The sequence below is a fragment of the Corticium candelabrum genome, chromosome 22, assembly GCF_963422355.1.
Source record: "Corticium candelabrum chromosome 22, ooCorCand1.1, whole genome shotgun sequence".
Classification (NCBI taxonomy): Eukaryota; Metazoa; Porifera; class Homoscleromorpha; order Homosclerophorida; family Plakinidae; genus Corticium; species Corticium candelabrum.
In genome coordinates, this window is record NC_085106.1 from 2,618,735 (window position 1) to 2,637,303 (window position 18,569).

An 18,569-nucleotide genomic window follows, 5' to 3' on the forward strand; every position below is an offset into this window, starting at 1 on the left:
AAGGGAGGGGTGCAGGGGCATGGTTGGATGCTATTCCCTCTTCCACAAAGTTTGCGCTTAGTTCTGGTGATTACCGTTTTTGGCAACACGTGTGAGGTCGGGTTGTAGTATGCCACTGTCGTCCCATTTAAAGCAGAGTGAATGTAGTCGAAGGCTTCATGAACACGGTTTTCACCTCCTTACTTGCAAAAAGGGGGTGGTCCTGTTCGGTCACACAACAGCATCACTGGTGTCTGGGCTGATTGTTTAAGAACTCTTTCAATCCCTCATCATGTCGAGTTAAGAGATCGTTATGCTAACAGCAACGACCGACCAGACATTTCAGTTTTTATGCTTGCATTGGAACATCCTATGATCTTGATATTTCACTGGCTCACCCTTGGAATCAAGACATAATTGAAAGAGCAGCAGAGCAAGATGGGTTTGCAGCACAAGCCAGAGAAGAACTGAAAGAGAAAAGTATAAGGACAAGATACTAGTAGCAGGAGGACACGCAAAAGTGATTCCTTTAGTACTGGAACACTTTGGGTGTTGGGGCTGGGAGGCTCACAAGTACCTCCATCAACTGTCTGAGAAATCAGTTGACGAATTTGGCAAGAAAAACGGAGGCCAGTTCAAGAATTATTGGAGGCGATGATTATCAGTTGCTCTACAATCGTGTAATGCTAAAGTTTTATCAAAGAAGATCAGCCGTCAAGTGAAGAACGTTGACAGACAGTCAGACACAAGTTGCTCTCTAATTATTTAGACAGGGACATCTATGTCCCTTTATGTAGTTACTAGTATGCAGTTGCTTTAGGAACATTTTATTGACACAAGTAATTAGCAGTTATTGCTATTGTATCTTAGTTCATGTTTGAAAATATATGTATAGACAGACAGACAGACAGACAGACAGACAAATTGATAGACTAACTGACAGACAGACTGACACACACTCAGAGACAGATTGACAGACAGACAGACAGACAGACAGACAGACAGACAGACAGACTGACTGACAGACTGCCAACAAATGGACAGACAACAAACAGACAAATATAAATGCATGCATGCATGCATACACTGTACATGTACACGTACAAGCAGACAGGTTGAAGATCTGTTTGGACCTGAATAGTATTGCTAGACAAAATTCATCGTTTCTTGACCAAACTTAACGCCTTCTTAGACAATAGAGTACAAAAATGAATTCACATACTGAATATGTCTGCCAGCAATACAGGCAAAAGATATCATTGCAAAACAGTTCAACAACACATTTAGTGCCACTTCAACCCATTCAATAGTCACCACACATACAGTCACTGACCCTGCTGCTTCAGCTGCTCAAATAATGAAACTATACCTAGCACGAAACACACGAGGTTGACAAAAAAGCAAAACAATACCTAATATATAAAGCAATAAATACCATTCAATAGTTAATATTCAACAGTAATAGTCTTAGTTTTCAGATACTCGTTCAATGACTCTTCACCTAGAGTGAGAACTTGGGTAACGACTACCAACACATTCTGCCGTTCACATAACTCACCAAGATCTTTACCAAAACCAGAGTGCTTGAACCCACCAAACGGTGCTGCCACATCAGTCTTGTTGTAAGTGTTGATGAAACATGTGCCAGCATCGAGACCGTCGGCCACACGAAGAGCCTAGTAAGCAAACTGTTGACTATGGTGACCAAACCATTATAAACACCAAACTAAGAACCCGTATCGCAACAAACTCCTAATAGAAATGCTCAAAACCTTGCAAGTCAACACAGTAAACACAAGGCAACAAGTCATCAAATATGGTTTATATCTATTGAGGACAACTATTAGCATCTTAAAATCAATCAAGTCCAAGCAACCGGACACCCATCACTCACCACTCTCATGCATCAGCCTACCAAACAGTTTGACCTATACAACATGTGATACAAATATTGAATGTCAACACTAAACATGCATTTGTTTGGTCTCAACAAGCTAATCCAATAAAACTGGTAGAAGTCATGTCGCACCTATTGACTATACACTGACCCTGCTATCAGGCCAGACCAATTAAATTTCTTGATGAATGGATTCACTGGTCCAGTTTTGAACTTGACAATGACCAAATTAGAAATATATTTTATGTGTGCATATGGGCTAGCAGTGAACAAAGAGTCAGAATTTTGCATTGACAAAAGAGCTGAACAGTGCATGCCTCAGCGGCAACACGAGGTTGGCCGTTTCTGCTAGTACCCGGACGCAGTCTGGATGCTCTAATAATTTATGTTGATAAACACGTGTCCGAGACATTTTTCTAGTTCCGAGAGACCTATTAGAACAATCATGATTTGCTAATCCTTTTCACTGCTTTACATACGTAGATTTGGCAGAAATAATGCGTCCTTTCACACCATAGTTACTACAGGCACATGCGCAGTCAAAATAAAAATAAAAAAGAAATCGGTGTGCGGCTACAAATTGGTGCACGCATGTACTCCTGTCAAACAACTAATTTTCTTCTTGTGGCCTTACTTTTATATTTCGATAGGTCGGTCCAGGTTTCATGTCCAAATGTCTGAGCCTCAAAAAATTTAGTTGGTCTGGTCTTAGCTACCTTTAAACTACTCCCACCAAAAATCTTTGTCAATAGTTTTTACTCACCTTACTGATGTCGTTGGTAAACACGCCAGATGCCAGACCATACTCGGTAGCATTCGCTTGTTTCAGTACACCCTCGATATCGCTGAAAGAGAAACATTAATCCGTAACACCCTCCACGATTTTAGTGACCGAATCATGTCACCCGTCGTCAAAAACAGAAATGATCATGACGGGTCCAAACGACTCTTCCTTCGCAATCATCATCTCATCAGTAACTTCAGTAAAGACAGCAGGTTCCAGAAAAAAACCTACAAGAACACACAGTATTTAATTAAACATTTAGTATATACATGTCAATCATGAATTTCTCAGCACATACTAGTACCTTTTCTGGCCACCCGTTTTCCTCCATACATTAATTTTGCTCCGTCCTTAACGCCAGTATCAATGTATTGAAGTAGTTTATCAAGATGAGCCCTATCACAATAACCTTATTCCGTACTAATAAGGAATACATGTTAGCAACACCTTACTTGTGATTTTGTGGTCCATGTGCAGTAGATCTATCCAGAGGATCACCAATCTTCAATTTCTTAATCTCCTCAACCTATGTAAACAAAAGGTACCAACACGTGTGTGTGTGTGTGTGTGTGTGTGTGTGTGTGTGTGTGTGTGTGTGTGTGTGTGTGTGTGAGTGAGTGTGTGTGTGTGTACATGTCTGTGTGTGATACCGATCTTGCAACAAATTCGTCATGAATTGATCTTTCCACAAACAGTCGACCTAAGTGTGCAGGTTGACCTTTAAAGTCATTTCACACTAAACAAACTTCAAGACAGAACACTTACCAGCTGCAATACAATTTTCTCCCTTATTGAACAGACAAGCCAGTACTCCCTACATCACGACAGCTACTGTACTCCAATATCCACAAAATAGCAAAAGTAAAAGCATATTCCCCACCTGTCTCACAGCTTTGTCTAGATCACAGTCACTAAAAATAATGAGTGGCGACTTGCCTCCTAATTCCAAAGACACCTTCTTCACATTACTAAGAGCAGCACTGAACAGAACAACAAAGTTAGGTCTCTATATCAACAGTCTAAATCAACAAACATTCATCCATCGCCAATAGACAACTAATCAGAGTAATACTATGTAATGCAGGTCAGTGCCTACAGTTGACTTGATACCACAGATAAGAATAGACCAGTAATGCTACTACTTTAGACATTTTGTTTCAACTTTCCAGCCAACTTAGCACATTCACAGTCTCCTTTAACTTTAGCCTTGCCTCAATGAGGTAAGCTACGTTGAAACAGTTGCTGCCAAATTTAGCATCCTTTGTGCTAAATAAGGCAAACAACAGACAAATATAGACAAACACCCATTGAAAGTCCAATGCCTTCTCCAACATTCACGCAATTGCACTTTCACTGTATTTGTCAAGTTTCAAAGATCAAGGTAGAAAGCTATTTGCCCATAATAATCACATTCACTCACTTCTCAACATCTAAAATCCTTAGCACTTTTCGACAAGCAGCAAATTAACTAGCTGATGAGATTAGACTTACCTTTTCATGATTGTCTTTCCAACTGGTGTTGATCCAGTGAAGCCAAGTTTACGAATGTCAGGATGGTCTGACAGTGCCTGGCCAACTTCAGCACCAGCACCCGGAATGATGTTAATGACACCCTTTGGGAAACCAGCACGAACTGCCAACTCCGCAAACTTGAGAGCTGTCATAGGAGTTACCTGCAGCATAAGTTAAAATGAAACGATACACAATGCACAACGCAAGGGTTGACTGCGTGTAGTGTGTCTTGTCAGTGCCTCAGTTGTTAAAACACCATGCCATGAACAGCAGACAGCTACAATGTATTATCATACAATACATGTACTATAGTGAACTTGTTAGAGCATAGCAGACCTCACAATTACTTTGTGTGTAAAATGTCCGGTTCTATTTTCATTATTTTAGTTTATCCGTACACACACACACACATACACACACACACACACACACACACACACACTCACTCACACACACACACACACACGTACACACACACACACACACACACACACACACACACACGTACACACACATGTACACACACACACACACACGCACACACACACACTCACTCACACACATACACACACACACACATACACACACAGACATACACACACACACACACACACACACACACACACACACACACACACACACACACACACACACACACACACATCTGAACTTGAAAGTATTTACATTATTTCTTCACTATATGTAATCCCAGCAATGCATGCAAGTCCATTCTGCATTCATCAACAAGGTCATTAAGCCACATTCGTACAATGAAATACTAACCTTAGCTGGTTTGAGAACAAGAGTATTGCCTGCAGCTAGACAAGCAGCCATTTTCCACGCCAACATCATGAGAGGATAATTCCAAGGAACAACTAAACCACACACTCTAAATACACACAACAAACAATCCAATGACTCAACCGCCACCCATATAAGTATGTCATACCCTAAAGGCTCTCGTTTCGTAAAACACAGATTTCTATTCGGTCTTGCATGATTGATGGGTATAGTACTCCCCTAGAAACACACTTAACTTTTCTATTCCCTATACTAATTGATGTCAAAACTCCAACCTGGATTTTGTCACACCAACCAGCAAAGTAACGGAATGTCTCAATTGAGAATCCAACGTGAGTCTTCAAGGCTAACGTATAGACAGCCCCCGAGTCAAGAGACTCAATAGTTGCCAATTCTTCTGTGTGTTCTTCCATCAAATCAGCCAGTTTGAACATAAGACGACCACGATCACGCGCATTCATTCTACTCCAGTTTCCCGACTCGAAAGCCCCCTAAAAATTCATGCAAACAAAACAACAATGAATACACTGAATAAGCAAGAAACCCATTTTTTCTTACTTTTGCTGCCATTACAGCCCGATTCACGTCTTTTTCTCCACCACAAGAGACTTCGGCTAGAACCTAGAGTCTGTATTATAATAACAACCTGAGTAACATGTATGAGTCATCGTTACCTCTTCTGTCGTTGGATTGATGGTCTCAAATGTCTTGCTGTCAAGAGAATCAACAAATTCACCATTGATAAAGAGCTGGTGTGGCATTGTAATGTCAAGCCCATTCACATGCATCTTTATCTATAGAAACAACAGACCAAAAATGTCATTAATTAAAGTTGATGTGATATGATCAATTAGAAACGAACCGTGGAGCATTCATATGCAACATCGTCACCTCCTCGTGCAGCTAACACAGTCGACTTCACAAAATCTTCTAATCTGTACAATAAATAATTTTTGTTGCACATAAATAATAATAATAAAACCATAACTAATATGCCACCTTGAAGCCATGCGAACCGCTTCAGGGTCTAAACGTATGTGACATTTGTCTTTCAGCTCCTCCACCAATCTATCAATTCAAAATTGGAAATCAGCAAATACTTCAACTAACTACAGTTGCTAAATGCAGTGCCAATAACACAAAAACAGCATAACATTCATAATCAAGCTAGTGTCTTGCCACAGTTCGTCCAATCGATTACTATAACATTTCTCCACATTTGTATGTCCTGACAGTTGTTTGTGATTTGGCTTGTTTCATCCATAAGATGCGATCCTCAGTAATAATCCACAATTTCTAATGTCCATTTTCATTTCCTTGCAGTTAAAATCATGAGAACTATCAGCACAAACCAAAGAAATGACATCAGTAATGATTGTGATTGAACTTTTTCCGATACAGGCACAAAGATAGATGTTATTCAAGTCATTGTCGAATCTAACATGGTGTTATACAATCAAGTAAATTGCCTCTAGACCAAAGATCAACATTATTTTTATTGTAAAATGTAAGCGCACAAAAACCATCGATGAAAATACCTACACACATGCATACACATACTGCGTTCAGAGTGAGGTTGTATGTAACCACCTTCTTTCTTACCGATACCTCAATTTCAGCACCAATAGAAGACATTCGGCTGCCTTCGTGTTTACTGCTGACATCATTCAGTTACACACAAAGCATAAGCAAACTAAATTACACTACATAATAAGAGCAAAAATATACATACATATAAACAATTAGCTCATCAAAGTTAAAGCAGCTCAGCATCATCAAGTAACCACTGAGACTCCATTAGTCTTGTCAGTCATTCAAACAACTCTGGTACAGTGTCCAAAACTTTCGTTGTCAGTGTTAATTAAATTAACACTGTTTCTATTACTGTTTTAGTTCTCAAAAATCACGACACGAAAAACTATTTTTACCTCTATAATATAAGTCTGTTACCTGACAACGTCCATAGATTGACCACCCGACTTGAAGAAGTCTGTGTCATCGTCCACACTGTCCGTGTTGAGAATACTGCACCAAATAGCCTAAAATAATTATATATATATCAATCACTGAAGAAGCTAACTTTATGACTATCTGACTTTGATCGTAGCTTCTATGGCTTTTTCCTCTTGTGTCAATATAACGTCAATCTTTTCTTCTGACTGACCATATTTAGATGCATGGATCATTCGACCATCTTCAAACTGAAGAGTCTTTACTGTCACCTGTCAGTGAGGCAATCAACATAGAAAATTGTTAGTATATGTTGCAGGACAGACGAGTAACCATTGCAAACAACCAAACAAGCAACCACACAAGCAGACAAGACAAGACGAGATAGAAACAACTCGTTACTTTCATTCCATCATTTCCAAAAAACGTCATTCCATCAGAATGAACCACAGCGGGTCTGGAGAGGCCATCTGCAGACACCTTCATACCAGGAACGTCAGCATGGTCCTCTTGAAAAGTTGATCCATACAAAGTCACTTGCTAAAATACCAAACAAACAACATTCTGATAAAGAAACAGGCAATAGACTGACAAAACTACTAAACAAACAGACCAAACAAACAAATAACAAACAACAAACAAACAGACAGACAATCAAACAAACAAATAAACAGACAAATGGATGACACACAAACACATAAACAAACAGACACCAACAACCAAACAGCAAACTAGTAAGTAACGCGTTATGTACACACATACCTCTCCTTCAATCAGGGTCCAAGCACCCGGCAGCTACATATCACAACACAAAAACACAAATTACTAAATATAATAAAACAACAGAAATCGCACTACCTTATCATTTCCTCTAATAAAATTATGAATCTGTAATGCTGACCGATTCCAGTCAATCTATTCATTAAAAACAAATTTCCACAAAAAACCATTCCAACCACTTCATCCCTTGCATCTACCTTTGTCAATTTTTTGTCTCTCCACAATTTGTCGTACGTTGCACCGACAGTCGACTGATCGACCCTGTGTGCTTCTCCTCGAGCAATCAAATCAACAGCCTCGCCCTGTCCAACAACACCTCCCGCGCAATACAAATCGAAACAATGCCATCTATTGTCTCACCATCGCTTCGATTCCATGCGGAAACAAAAACCTAGTATACAAGCTGTCAACGGTATCATTAATTTCCACATCGCATTCTCTCTGCAGTAGGATAGGCCCTGTGTCCAGACCATCATCTGCCCAGAAGATAGTGAAGCCCGCCTTTACATCACCCTCCATTAGCGTCCTGACGCAACAACAGTCTTGGATAGGCATCACACATGCAAGAATGAAACCTACCAGTTAATAGCCGATGCGCCTCGGTGTCTTGGCAACAGAGAGGGATGGTAGATGATCGAGCCGTGACGAGGACTGTCGATGATGTCCATTGGAATAAACTGACTGCAAAACGGTAAGACGTTGAGCTCTGCTCCGACCTCCTTGTACTTGCTGAAAACGGTGTCGATCGTTTCTCCGCTCTTACGACGCCAGAACTTGAACTTGAAGAGTGGTACACCGTCTCGCTCTGCCTCGACAGCCAGTGGATCGGGTTTTCCATTGATGTCTGGCACAGTGAACACTCCTACGACGTTGTGTCCGTTTTTTCGAAGTAAACGATAGACTTCGGATCCGAAGTTCGATTGCCCGATGATAGCGACTCTTAGAGAAGCCATAAACGACGTCGTCGTGAATCGACGAGAAGAAGGAAAGAGAGGAGCTGGGAACAATCGCATCGGGAAGTGACGATGATGGGTGGGCAGAGCGAAGGTGTGTCACGTAACGCGCGCTAACAACATTGCTTATAACGAACCCACGTCGGCTAGAGGCGTTTCACACACAGTAGAACATGTTTAAAACTTCTGACATTTGTCTAAATACAATTTTTAAACACTTGTAAAAAGTCCGGCAACCGTCTCTCTCCAACCACACTAGACTACTAAAGTAGGGCGTAGCCAGCAGGCGTAAGCAACATAGTAGGGGAAGTCCCAAATGTTAATTTCGAATGGGTATTGTCCACAACATCCGAGGCACCATACTACATATTGTCCAGAAAACCACAATTGGTTAGAAGACCGCCAACATTGAAGTTATCAAGGTCATCAGTGTAACGAGTAGAAACAAGTTAAACTGTGGTGAGTCTAACCATCTAGACAATAGCATACCAAACCATGACAAGAAAACTTGACTACAGATAAATAACTCCGTAAACAAATTAATTAACTAATCGACTTTGACATTAAATTACCGTCAATCAGTGTGAAACCCTATCTAGATATACATAGCAACGTACCGTTCCTGTGACTCGCGGTGTCGTGTGTCTAATGTCAAATCACGTGTGCGTGCTCATCCAATCGTTGCTCTCGTTCACGCGAGTTTCAAAATCCGACCAGGAAACGGTAAAATTCGAGCTTCTATCATATCAGAACTGTGCGACGTGCTCGCACGTGCCGACAACACAAACTAATTAGAAACGAAACCGTCCAACGACTTCAGCTTGTCCCATCCCACGCAACATTTCATTAAAATGCCCTAGATACTTGCACGTACACTCACACACTGCAATGACGGGGCCTGTCATAGTTGTCAATACACCGGTACCGTGTGCCCCCTCACATACGGGTATACACCCACGGTATCAACTCGTTGTGAATCAACTGAGACTCAGATTGACTATACTGTCGAGCATGTCACATCAAGACTACTATTGTTAGATAACGAAGTAAAAGATGCCGGAAATTACGTCCTATTTACGCCACGGGGAGCAACCGCAAGTCGTGAAGCCCCGCGGTCTCCTAATTCGTGGTTGTCCGCGATAGTGGCATGAAGTTTTGCGGTCAAATTAGACATCCTAACAATGTAAGGAAGAGGAAGACTCGACCACCTCATTACCAGATTAACGTTATCGTTCACACTGATGTGTCCATTCAAGATCTTCACCAGAACTCTAGATGTCTGTATATATAGAAGAAACTAGCTGCCTCAGTGACCGACCAGTGTTCACTAGCGTGAAGCACTGATTTACACAAATAAACATACGTTGATTGCGGTTAGGCCAAGATGGATGGGCAGGTTTAGGTGCTAATCGAAGATGCAATAGTAAACAACTCGAGTATGTCCCAAACGGAGGGTTTCTATGTCTATCGCTATCTCATTTAAATACGACAGACGACCTTGTCTCGTCAGCAGCGCTCAAGTATGTCTCTAGTCAGCATTTTTCTGATCGCTGGGTGCATCAGTCAGAGGGCCTAGGGGCATTGGTCAACAGGTCAACAGGCGTCGCATGACGTTAGGACTCATGTGACTTGAGCGAAACGCGAGGCCTCACGCCTACAACTGACGTCATTTGCCTCGTGTTTCAGTCCTCGGGGCGCAGGAGATGGTCACGAGATGGCAAAGAAAGAAACCAAAATACGACGATGCGACCGCGTAAAAAGCGTATCACATAAACACAAACCGATTAGAATACTTTCGCATTGCTCAAACGCAATGTTACATCTCAAACAGCAAAATCCGAGTTTTTTTACCAACCGCGACATTTCAATACATTCGTGTAATAGTAAAACGACAATTCCAGCTACTTCGAGCACGCTAGAGCAAGCAAAAAGGCCCCAAACCAGCTGCCACGCCCATTCTATCGATGCGTGGGTGCAGCATTCCCTACCCCGAAATAGGACAGACGACGTACAAAAATACATTCGATACCGTCGGTTTGATACAACTCCCCATACGACCCCTAGACTCTCTTGATGTAAAACCTTGGTGAAATTGCAAAACAAGTCAGTCTAAGCGATGACCGACAGTCTGCCAGACATCCTGAGAGCGTTGCCGGATCCCGCGAGTGTCTTCTGCAGCCTTCAATTGCAAGGTAGAGACACGAGTGTGACCTTATAAGATACTGGCGAATAAATCATAAATATTTGCAGAAGTGTGCGACGGTATGTCTCACATACCACAAGCAAGCAGTGAGAGCGCGATGCCGGCATTCTCTTCCTTTCTACCCGCCCCCATTTCAAAGTTCAACTCTAAAGCGCCACTATCACTCAGTCTCGACCAATCAGCGGTGGCTTGTCATAGCCAATCGATACCATCATCGTCAGAGACATCTGCTGCCTCTTCTCCTCTAACTCCAAAACTATTCGACATATTCGACCTTCCTGGATCGAGTCGGGTCGCAGCAGCTCAGACTCCAAGAGCTAGTCTTTTCAGAAATCTAACTACAGAACCGGGTACATGTTTTGCTCTGCCTGTACTCCAATATCATATTGAATATTTTTGATTGGATTTGTAGGCTTGAGTGGTCAATCGCTGTGGGAGTTCTTGCTTGAAGTCCTAAATGACGAAAGACACCGATCCATTATATGCTGGACGGGTAATGAGGCTGAGTTCAAGCTTGTTGATCACCAAGCTGTTGCTCGAGAGTGGGGACGACGCAAAAACAAGCCAAATATGACATATGAGAGAATGTCGAGAGCACTACGATATTACTACACGAAAAAGATTCTGGAGAAAGTACCAGGACAACGATATGTCTATCGGTTCATCGTACCAGCCAGTAGCAAAGAAGCTGCCAGTATTACAACTAAAGGAATGTACGGTAGCCCTCCACCACAGAACGACATCAAAACATCGACATGCAAACACATTCCAAGCAATGAAGCTCGTTTGGTTGCAACAGCAAGTCAACAAGATGATCTTAGCTGTTCCAAATCCAGCAGTAGAGATCCGAGCTCTCTTGATTTTGGGCCTAGACTAAACAGCATCGATAACCTACTTGCTCTTCCAACCGATGGCAGCGACATAGACCAAACCATCTCAAACGATCTCGATTTTCTAAAACTTTTGGAAGACATCTGACCAGACGACATCAATAAAAGGTTCAACTCAGACAATTAGTCCTCTAGTTTACATAAGTCCTGCTTTATTAGCTTTTGTATGGCAAAAACTTGCAATTGTTGCTATTTTGTGCGGCAGCTTTTTGGATGAGCAAGCAGCTACAAAACCTGTCTACATCAACAGTCTTTTCCCACATCATTCACAATACAGTTGATGTCTTGAGACATCTGTATCTACCAATTTGCAGACTATTTTCATATTGGCACCTGACAAGTCTAGTCTAGCAGGCACGGACTCTTACTCCACAAAGGAAGAGTTTTGTTTATCGTCAAGCTACAAGCTTGGACTTACCATACACAAATGTGTTACATGCGTAATGCCCGATATCAAGTGCTTTACAGATACCAAGTGTCAACATGTATAAATATCAAATTCATTACCTCTACTGACCACTGTTAAAACTTTAACTGATACCACACATGCATGGAATGGACAGATCATATGCATGCAAATTAATGCAGGTACATATGAGGGTCATAACGAAAACAACAGAGCCCAAGGCATCGTTCATTGGTAAACATAACTGAACCCAAACAAATCAAGCCTCTCTACATCTTCAAGCTCTGTTGCTATAACCTCATCTATCACTAAACCACACGCTTGCCCTGTTATGTAGCTCAAGTATGTCAACTGACGTGTGCATGCCTGCTGAGAAGGCCCAAAAATATACTTAGAATAAATCTGTGCTGCAATATAAACAACTAGTTGCATTACATCCTATGAAACTCTTCATGGAATCATGCAATCACCCAGACCGTTTTCTATATACAAGATTCAAATATACTTACTAGAGCAGTGACTTCGTTTTCAGTGATGACCCACTCTCTCTCTCTCTCTCTCTCACACACACACACACACACACACACACACACACACACACACACACACACACAGAGAGAGAGAGAGAGAGAGAGAGAGACAGAGACAGAGACAGAGAGACAGAGAGACAGACAGACAGACAGACAGATGGTTACATCTTGCATGGTAGGGTTAAATGTTAATCGCATGATTTTAGATGTAAATTGTCGAGCACCAGTGATGCAGACCTAAACGACAACTAGGAAACAGAGCCACCATTGTCGAATCATCCTGAATTTGTATGGGTGTACACTAGCTGTACCGCCTGGCACTGTCATAATGGTCTAGCTAGCCCTACCACAATTATAGTGACACATCACAAAGTTCAAGTTTACATTAAATACAATAATAAATTAAACTCCTACGTGGAAGGGACCATAGATGAAGGGACGCGAATCCGTGCCTGTTCGTACAGGCTGTCCTGGCGCTTACATTTTCATGACATCACCGCCTAGCACTACAAGACCAACTAACTAAATTACTTCCGGTCGAATACCCACTAGAAAGTCTTCAGGGTCGGGATAGGCATGGCATCAGACAAACACTAGTGAAGTAACTGAGTGTGCAGCACCAGCTTGAGTGTTCTACAATTACTTTTATTCAAAGCGCGTCACACGCATCCCAGTTTGTACAGTACATCTAGCATATGAAAGCCTACAACCGCAAGGTCACTAAACACTCGCCCCTAACCAAAAAACGGATTTATGCATTTCCGTACGGGTGGTTAGCTCGCTCGCTCCCGGGCGGTCGTTCAACAGACTTTGAAACCACAGCTAGAAGTCAAATAGGAAGCCCGCACCTTGTATCGTATCGCCGAGCAGGACGTCAACGGCATGCACCGTATGTGCAAAGCCTATTGGGGTTGACGTACTTCCTCTGCCGGAAATCATAGCACGTCTAATGAATGTTAGTTAGAGGAGGGGCTTAAAAACCGCAGGGCGTAACCAAGCACATGTAATACATCTCATGACGCTGTTGATACACAAGAGCTGCGAGCTGTAGAGAGACAGCAGTCTTGGACTGAGCTGGATGGATCACAGTGGTGGTTCTAGAGGACACGTGTATCTCCCGCAGACGACTAACAGCCGAGTACCAGACGTTATGTATGCAGCTCCATCGAGCTTCATCAGTCAAGCAGGCATGTGCACGCCCGCCACTTCAACATTTGAAGCACAAAGTAAGAGCAGTCTGTATCAAATCTCTCTAGATAAATAGCGTTCTATCTAAAACTCCGTTTCATCGCAAACGACTCGCTAAACTACAACTAGAACGATAGAATGTCTCTTTATCTCTCTAATTCTTCTGTCTGCTCTCTGTAGCTGCTCCGGAACCGTGCCATACAGCAACGCGACAAGTACTACCGAAGCTCTCATTGCAAGGTCAACGTCTACCAAGTAAGTCTATTCATCCTCATTAGATCAAAACGCCGGTCGCATGTCATCCGGTACACTAGACATTTGCCGGACCACGTGGTGTCACATTTCACTGAGCCGTCAGAAGCAGCCGGCTCTGCTACAGCAGTCCTCTAAACCTAGTAGCTTATGTTGAACTACGATTTCAAGCAAAAACAGATGAATCCCATAAAATGGACGAAAAACAAGGTTACCATCTCTAGCCAGAAACCTGACAGTCCGTGTAGCTTCCGCTGGCCGTCATCTCGTGAACTCTTCGACACGATGCAGGCTAGACATGGACGTTCGAATGCGTACAACCAGCACGTGCTAAATCATTTGCCCACGCGAAAATCGTATGACAGCGTCCGGCGCCCTCAGAAACAAAGAGATAGGTTGTATACGAGATAGTCCAATGTGTCTAGAAGTGTTACTTAAAAGAATGCTGCAAGCATATCGACTTCAAGTCAGGCAATAGTCACCCCAACGTCTAATACGAAGAACAAACAGCTGTAGCAACATACGCCCTCCCTCGTTTATTCTCAGCTGTTCTATCATCATTTGTGGTGCCGTAATCTTCTCGTTAAACCTAAATTTGCCTCTTCGTTTCGACAGCGTCACAATTGTGCAACACTTCGATATCCATTCGCAGCGGAACCGAATTGTTCCACTCAAAAATCAGCGTCTAGCCGTCCAACATGCGTCTCTACAACTACGGTCTCTCTCTTTCATAGTCGTTAAGCGACGTGCGAATGCGTGCAGCTAGGCTCGAGAAGAAATAAAACCGGCCGCAAGAACAACTAAAGAGGAAGACGACTGTCTATTGCATCAACTGTATGCATGCATGCTGGGTGTGCTCGCTAGCCCCTCGGTAGGATTGGCAATTCAGACAAACTTCAAACTGTACAAGCGCACGACGATACTACCATGTACATACCGTCCAGCTGACCGACCGACTCAAACCGAAAATTATAGCCTCCAAGCAAAACAGCATTCCTTTGACTGGGCCGCGTCTCTAAAATAGCGCTGACGTCACTTACTTACTCTAAACTAAACTAAACTAATCAGTCATAGTTTCATTGACTGTCTAGCTATAACTTTCTATGTTCTAACAGTTGCTTTTCTTCTAGACAGCACCGGTCAACCGCTGTGGCAGTTCTTGTTAGAGCTCTTGAACAATGAGCGATGCAGGTCGATTATCAGCTGGACTGGTAGTGGAACGGAGTTCGAGTTGAAGGACCACGATGCTCTAGCCAGAGAATGGGGAATCAGAAAGAGAAAGCCCAACATGACTTATGACAAACTAAGCCGTGCGCTTCGATATTATTACACCAAGAATATAATTGAGAAAGTGCCAGGCAAGAGACACGTCTACAAGTTCATAATGCCTCCAGAAACGACACACACGCTGCACTATAACTGTGAGAGTCCTATCAGCAGTCATGGTAGTAACAGCAGTGCTACACCGAGTCCAACCGTGACGAGCACTATTCAAGCCCCACAGTTCTTCACCCACCAAACGACCGTTGCCACTCTTTCTGATACACAAACAGAGACGATACTGGCAGAACTAGAGCAAACACTTCTTGAGGGGACGATGCCGGTGACCGCACCAGTGACGATGACAGTGACTGTACCGACTCACAACTACCAGCAACCGAGGCCGGCACCGCCTACGCTCCAAGCCCTCGGATACCCACCCACACAACATGCCGAGCATGCGTACCCGGGAACGATCGATTATTGCCCCTATAGGACACACTGACTCCGGATTGTATCTCAACAGATCTGTAGAGCAGCATCTAACTTTTACACTACGTAACTGCTAACTTATTGACACGTTGCTACAGGTAGCAATATTGTCGGTTTTTTGATAGTACAGTAGCCTAGCAACCGACTAACTATAGTGTAGTTCTGTGCTATGACGTCACATTCCTTCTTCCTTCCGCTCTAATAGCTATCACTACCTATTTGAGACGCGTTGATCACATAATTTTTACGTGAACAACATGAACTTCGGTATCAAAAACCAATATAAATAAAGAAAACACCAACGATCACTTGCTAGACGCGCTCGCGCTCACACCGGAAGTAACAGGGGAAGTCCCTATCAGCACCGCCTCCTCCGTGATGTACAATGTGCTAATGACACAACGGCCGAGAGAAATAGACGGAGCGCTAATTCCGGAGTAAACTCGATATTCCTCAAGGAGACTTGTTAGATACGATACTACAGCCCGACAAGAGTCTCCTTCAAGCAAACAGCCAGACTTCCGCAATGGCGTATGCAAATGTGATGGTGATCGAACAACAGTGCAGCCGTAGCAATGCAAACAGACAATATCCTGGCCACAAAGCAGCGATTGGATGCCATTTGTACTATTATAGACGGGGGATTTCTATGACACACCTTTCCGTTTTCCTGATCGTGGGTAGAAACACCCGTGAGTGCGTGTCCGTACTTCATTCAATTTACACCTCCCACTGCAGCAGTCAAGAGCAACGTCTCGCTGTCTGACCGAGCCAGTCGCATAGCACAAGACCAAAGAGTAACAACCAATTGAGCAACCGGTGAGTATAAAGCCTAGCAATCGAGCATGCATGCACCCTTTTGCTCGACATTCTGGACAAACGTAGACAGACTGGTTGACACACAGCTTGACCACTTCATCCCATCAGGGTGACTGTATAAATGCGATGTGCATGTATGTAGAGCTCGCGGAAACAAAACGTCCGTTTTTGACCTTGCAATGCACGTGGTTCTGTGTATGCACTTTGTTTGTGGCACAACAGTTAGCCTTACCTAACAACATACCACAACCCAGGGAGACTGGTCACCAGATCCAGTCTCACACCTTATTTCCGTGTTCCAGGGAGACGTCAGTTAACAAGTCCCAAGAAACGAGACATGGAAGCCTCTTTGAACACGCAAAAAATGGCAGCAGAAGTCAAGCAGGAAGGACAATACCCGGGTACTTACTAACTAACCCACTTTCAGATGAATTTTCAAAATCCAGTGCTCATCACAGTTTTTCGTTTTTCATTTCAGTACCACCATGCAATCAGCAACTATGGCAATTCCTTTTGGAGCTACTCAACAATCAGTCCAAATTTGGCCATATCATTGCCTGGACAGGTAAGGGCACCGAGTTCAAACTCAAAGATCATGAAGGAGTCGCTCGAGAATGGGGCAGCAGACGAAACAGGCCACAGATGAATTATGAGAAACTGAGCCGCGCGATGCGCTACTACTACAGCAAGAATATCATTAAGAAAGTTCCAGGAAAACGTTTTGTGTACAAATTTGTCGAACCCCAGGAAAAGGAAATGCAAGAAGAAAAACTGGCAATACGACAAGATGCCAAGCGAATCACAGTGATACCCCAGATGCGACACACTGTACCGAGTCTCGAGACATCGCCAGCCTCATCAGCAAGAGCAACACCCAGTCCACCCAACCAACTCTTCACATTTCCACCAGCAATGGCACTGCAAGCTGCTCTCGCCAATCAAGGCTACATGTACAGCTTCCCACTACAAGCTGCCTTCCTACAGCACTACTAATACCATAGACAGCTACAATGCAGCAAATAGAAAAAGTACCTAGACTTTAGTCATAATATGTGGAAGGTACCTCGATCCTGAAATAGTCTTCCCCTGAAGCTATTCGATAGGCTCGTGGTGTAAGAATTTCCGTCTAAGCACATAGTATAAGTATAGTTAGAGTATCTGATGACGTACACGGATAATTAGCTAGTATCCGTAGTTTACTGATTAAGTTAATTAATTAATTGACTGTTTTCGTTGCATTTTCTGTATGGCGGATGTACAAACACTGATAATTATAACAAATGGAGTAACTATACATTTGATTCAATAAATATTGGTTGATTGCTGTATAAATGTGCGGCATCGTGTGTAATTAGCGCTCATGCGCATGCACAGAGTTGAAACTCTAGCTTACCTCGTCATGTTGCATCGGTAGGAAGTGAATTCGAAACTCTCCGTCTCTAGTGAGAGTGAGAGTAGATACAGTAAATGAAACCGCATGGATCGACTTTTTTGGGCACAACTTAATAACGGTGTAAAAGCGCAAACTGAAACTCAACTGTCAGCTTGAGAGTTTGTTGAATTCGTTGTGTCTATTGGTCTCGCGGTGCCAGACCATAAAGCGCGTTTTCCCGCGGTTGCTGTACCCTCACACCCCGGTATCCGCGGGTGCCACGGTACCGTACACACACACACACACACACACACACACACACACACACACACACACACACACACACACACACCACAATATAGAAGCCGAGTAACCAGTGCATGAATGTCTTGCCCGGGGCAACATGATGCTAACAACATTCTAGATTGTCTACTTTCAAGAGGTCTCAGGATTCGAGTTAGACTGGCCACAGTCTATAAAATCGTGAATGCCTCATGTACG

The 18,569-nt window shown here is 43.0% G+C and overlaps 4 protein-coding genes across 4 annotated transcripts; 3 read left to right on the forward strand and 1 right to left on the reverse strand.

The window, feature by feature from the left end:
* Positions 1–1,093: 1,093 nt before the first annotated feature.
* On the reverse strand, positions 1,094–8,756 carry LOC134197266 (cytosolic 10-formyltetrahydrofolate dehydrogenase-like). Its single transcript, XM_062666552.1, has 26 exons — positions 8,283–8,756; positions 8,064–8,229; positions 7,901–8,005; positions 7,782–7,838; positions 7,686–7,718; positions 7,326–7,463; positions 7,070–7,195; positions 6,924–7,012; positions 5,973–6,041; positions 5,836–5,908; positions 5,648–5,767; positions 5,532–5,594; positions 5,249–5,464; positions 5,122–5,192; positions 4,956–5,061; positions 4,152–4,333; positions 3,541–3,640; positions 3,426–3,474; positions 3,311–3,360; positions 3,113–3,186; positions 2,965–3,056; positions 2,782–2,887; positions 2,640–2,721; positions 1,538–1,655; positions 1,415–1,480; positions 1,094–1,348 (listed from the first exon to the last, which is right to left on the reverse strand). Exons 1-25 carry the CDS (start codon positions 8,714–8,716, stop codon positions 1,425–1,427), a joined length of 2,775 nt encoding a protein of 924 aa, XP_062522536.1. The 5' UTR covers positions 8,717–8,756; the 3' UTR covers positions 1,094–1,348; positions 1,415–1,424.
* Positions 8,757–10,718: 1,962 nt separating this feature from the next.
* Positions 10,719–12,212, forward strand: LOC134197381 (DNA-binding protein Ets97D-like). Its single transcript, XM_062666696.1, has 3 exons — positions 10,719–10,848; positions 10,907–11,209; positions 11,272–12,212. Exons 1-3 carry the CDS (start codon positions 10,773–10,775, stop codon positions 11,835–11,837), a joined length of 945 nt encoding a protein of 314 aa, XP_062522680.1. The 5' UTR covers positions 10,719–10,772; the 3' UTR covers positions 11,838–12,212.
* A 1,576-nt stretch (positions 12,213–13,788) lies between these two features.
* LOC134197473 (ETS domain-containing transcription factor ets-5-like) lies at positions 13,789–16,168 on the forward strand. The gene is made up of 3 exons (XM_062666804.1): positions 13,789–13,911; positions 14,054–14,128; positions 15,256–16,168. The coding sequence occupies exons 1-3, from the start codon at positions 13,836–13,838 to the stop codon at positions 15,888–15,890; spliced, it is 786 nt and encodes a 261-aa protein (XP_062522788.1). The 5' UTR covers positions 13,789–13,835; the 3' UTR covers positions 15,891–16,168.
* A 440-nt stretch (positions 16,169–16,608) lies between these two features.
* On the forward strand, positions 16,609–18,016 carry LOC134197269 (ETS translocation variant 1-like). The gene is made up of 3 exons (XM_062666555.1): positions 16,609–16,696; positions 16,999–17,097; positions 17,175–18,016. Exons 2-3 carry the CDS (start codon positions 17,034–17,036, stop codon positions 17,687–17,689), a joined length of 579 nt encoding a protein of 192 aa, XP_062522539.1. The 5' UTR covers positions 16,609–16,696; positions 16,999–17,033; the 3' UTR covers positions 17,690–18,016.
* The last annotated feature ends 553 nt before the right edge of the window (positions 18,017–18,569 follow it).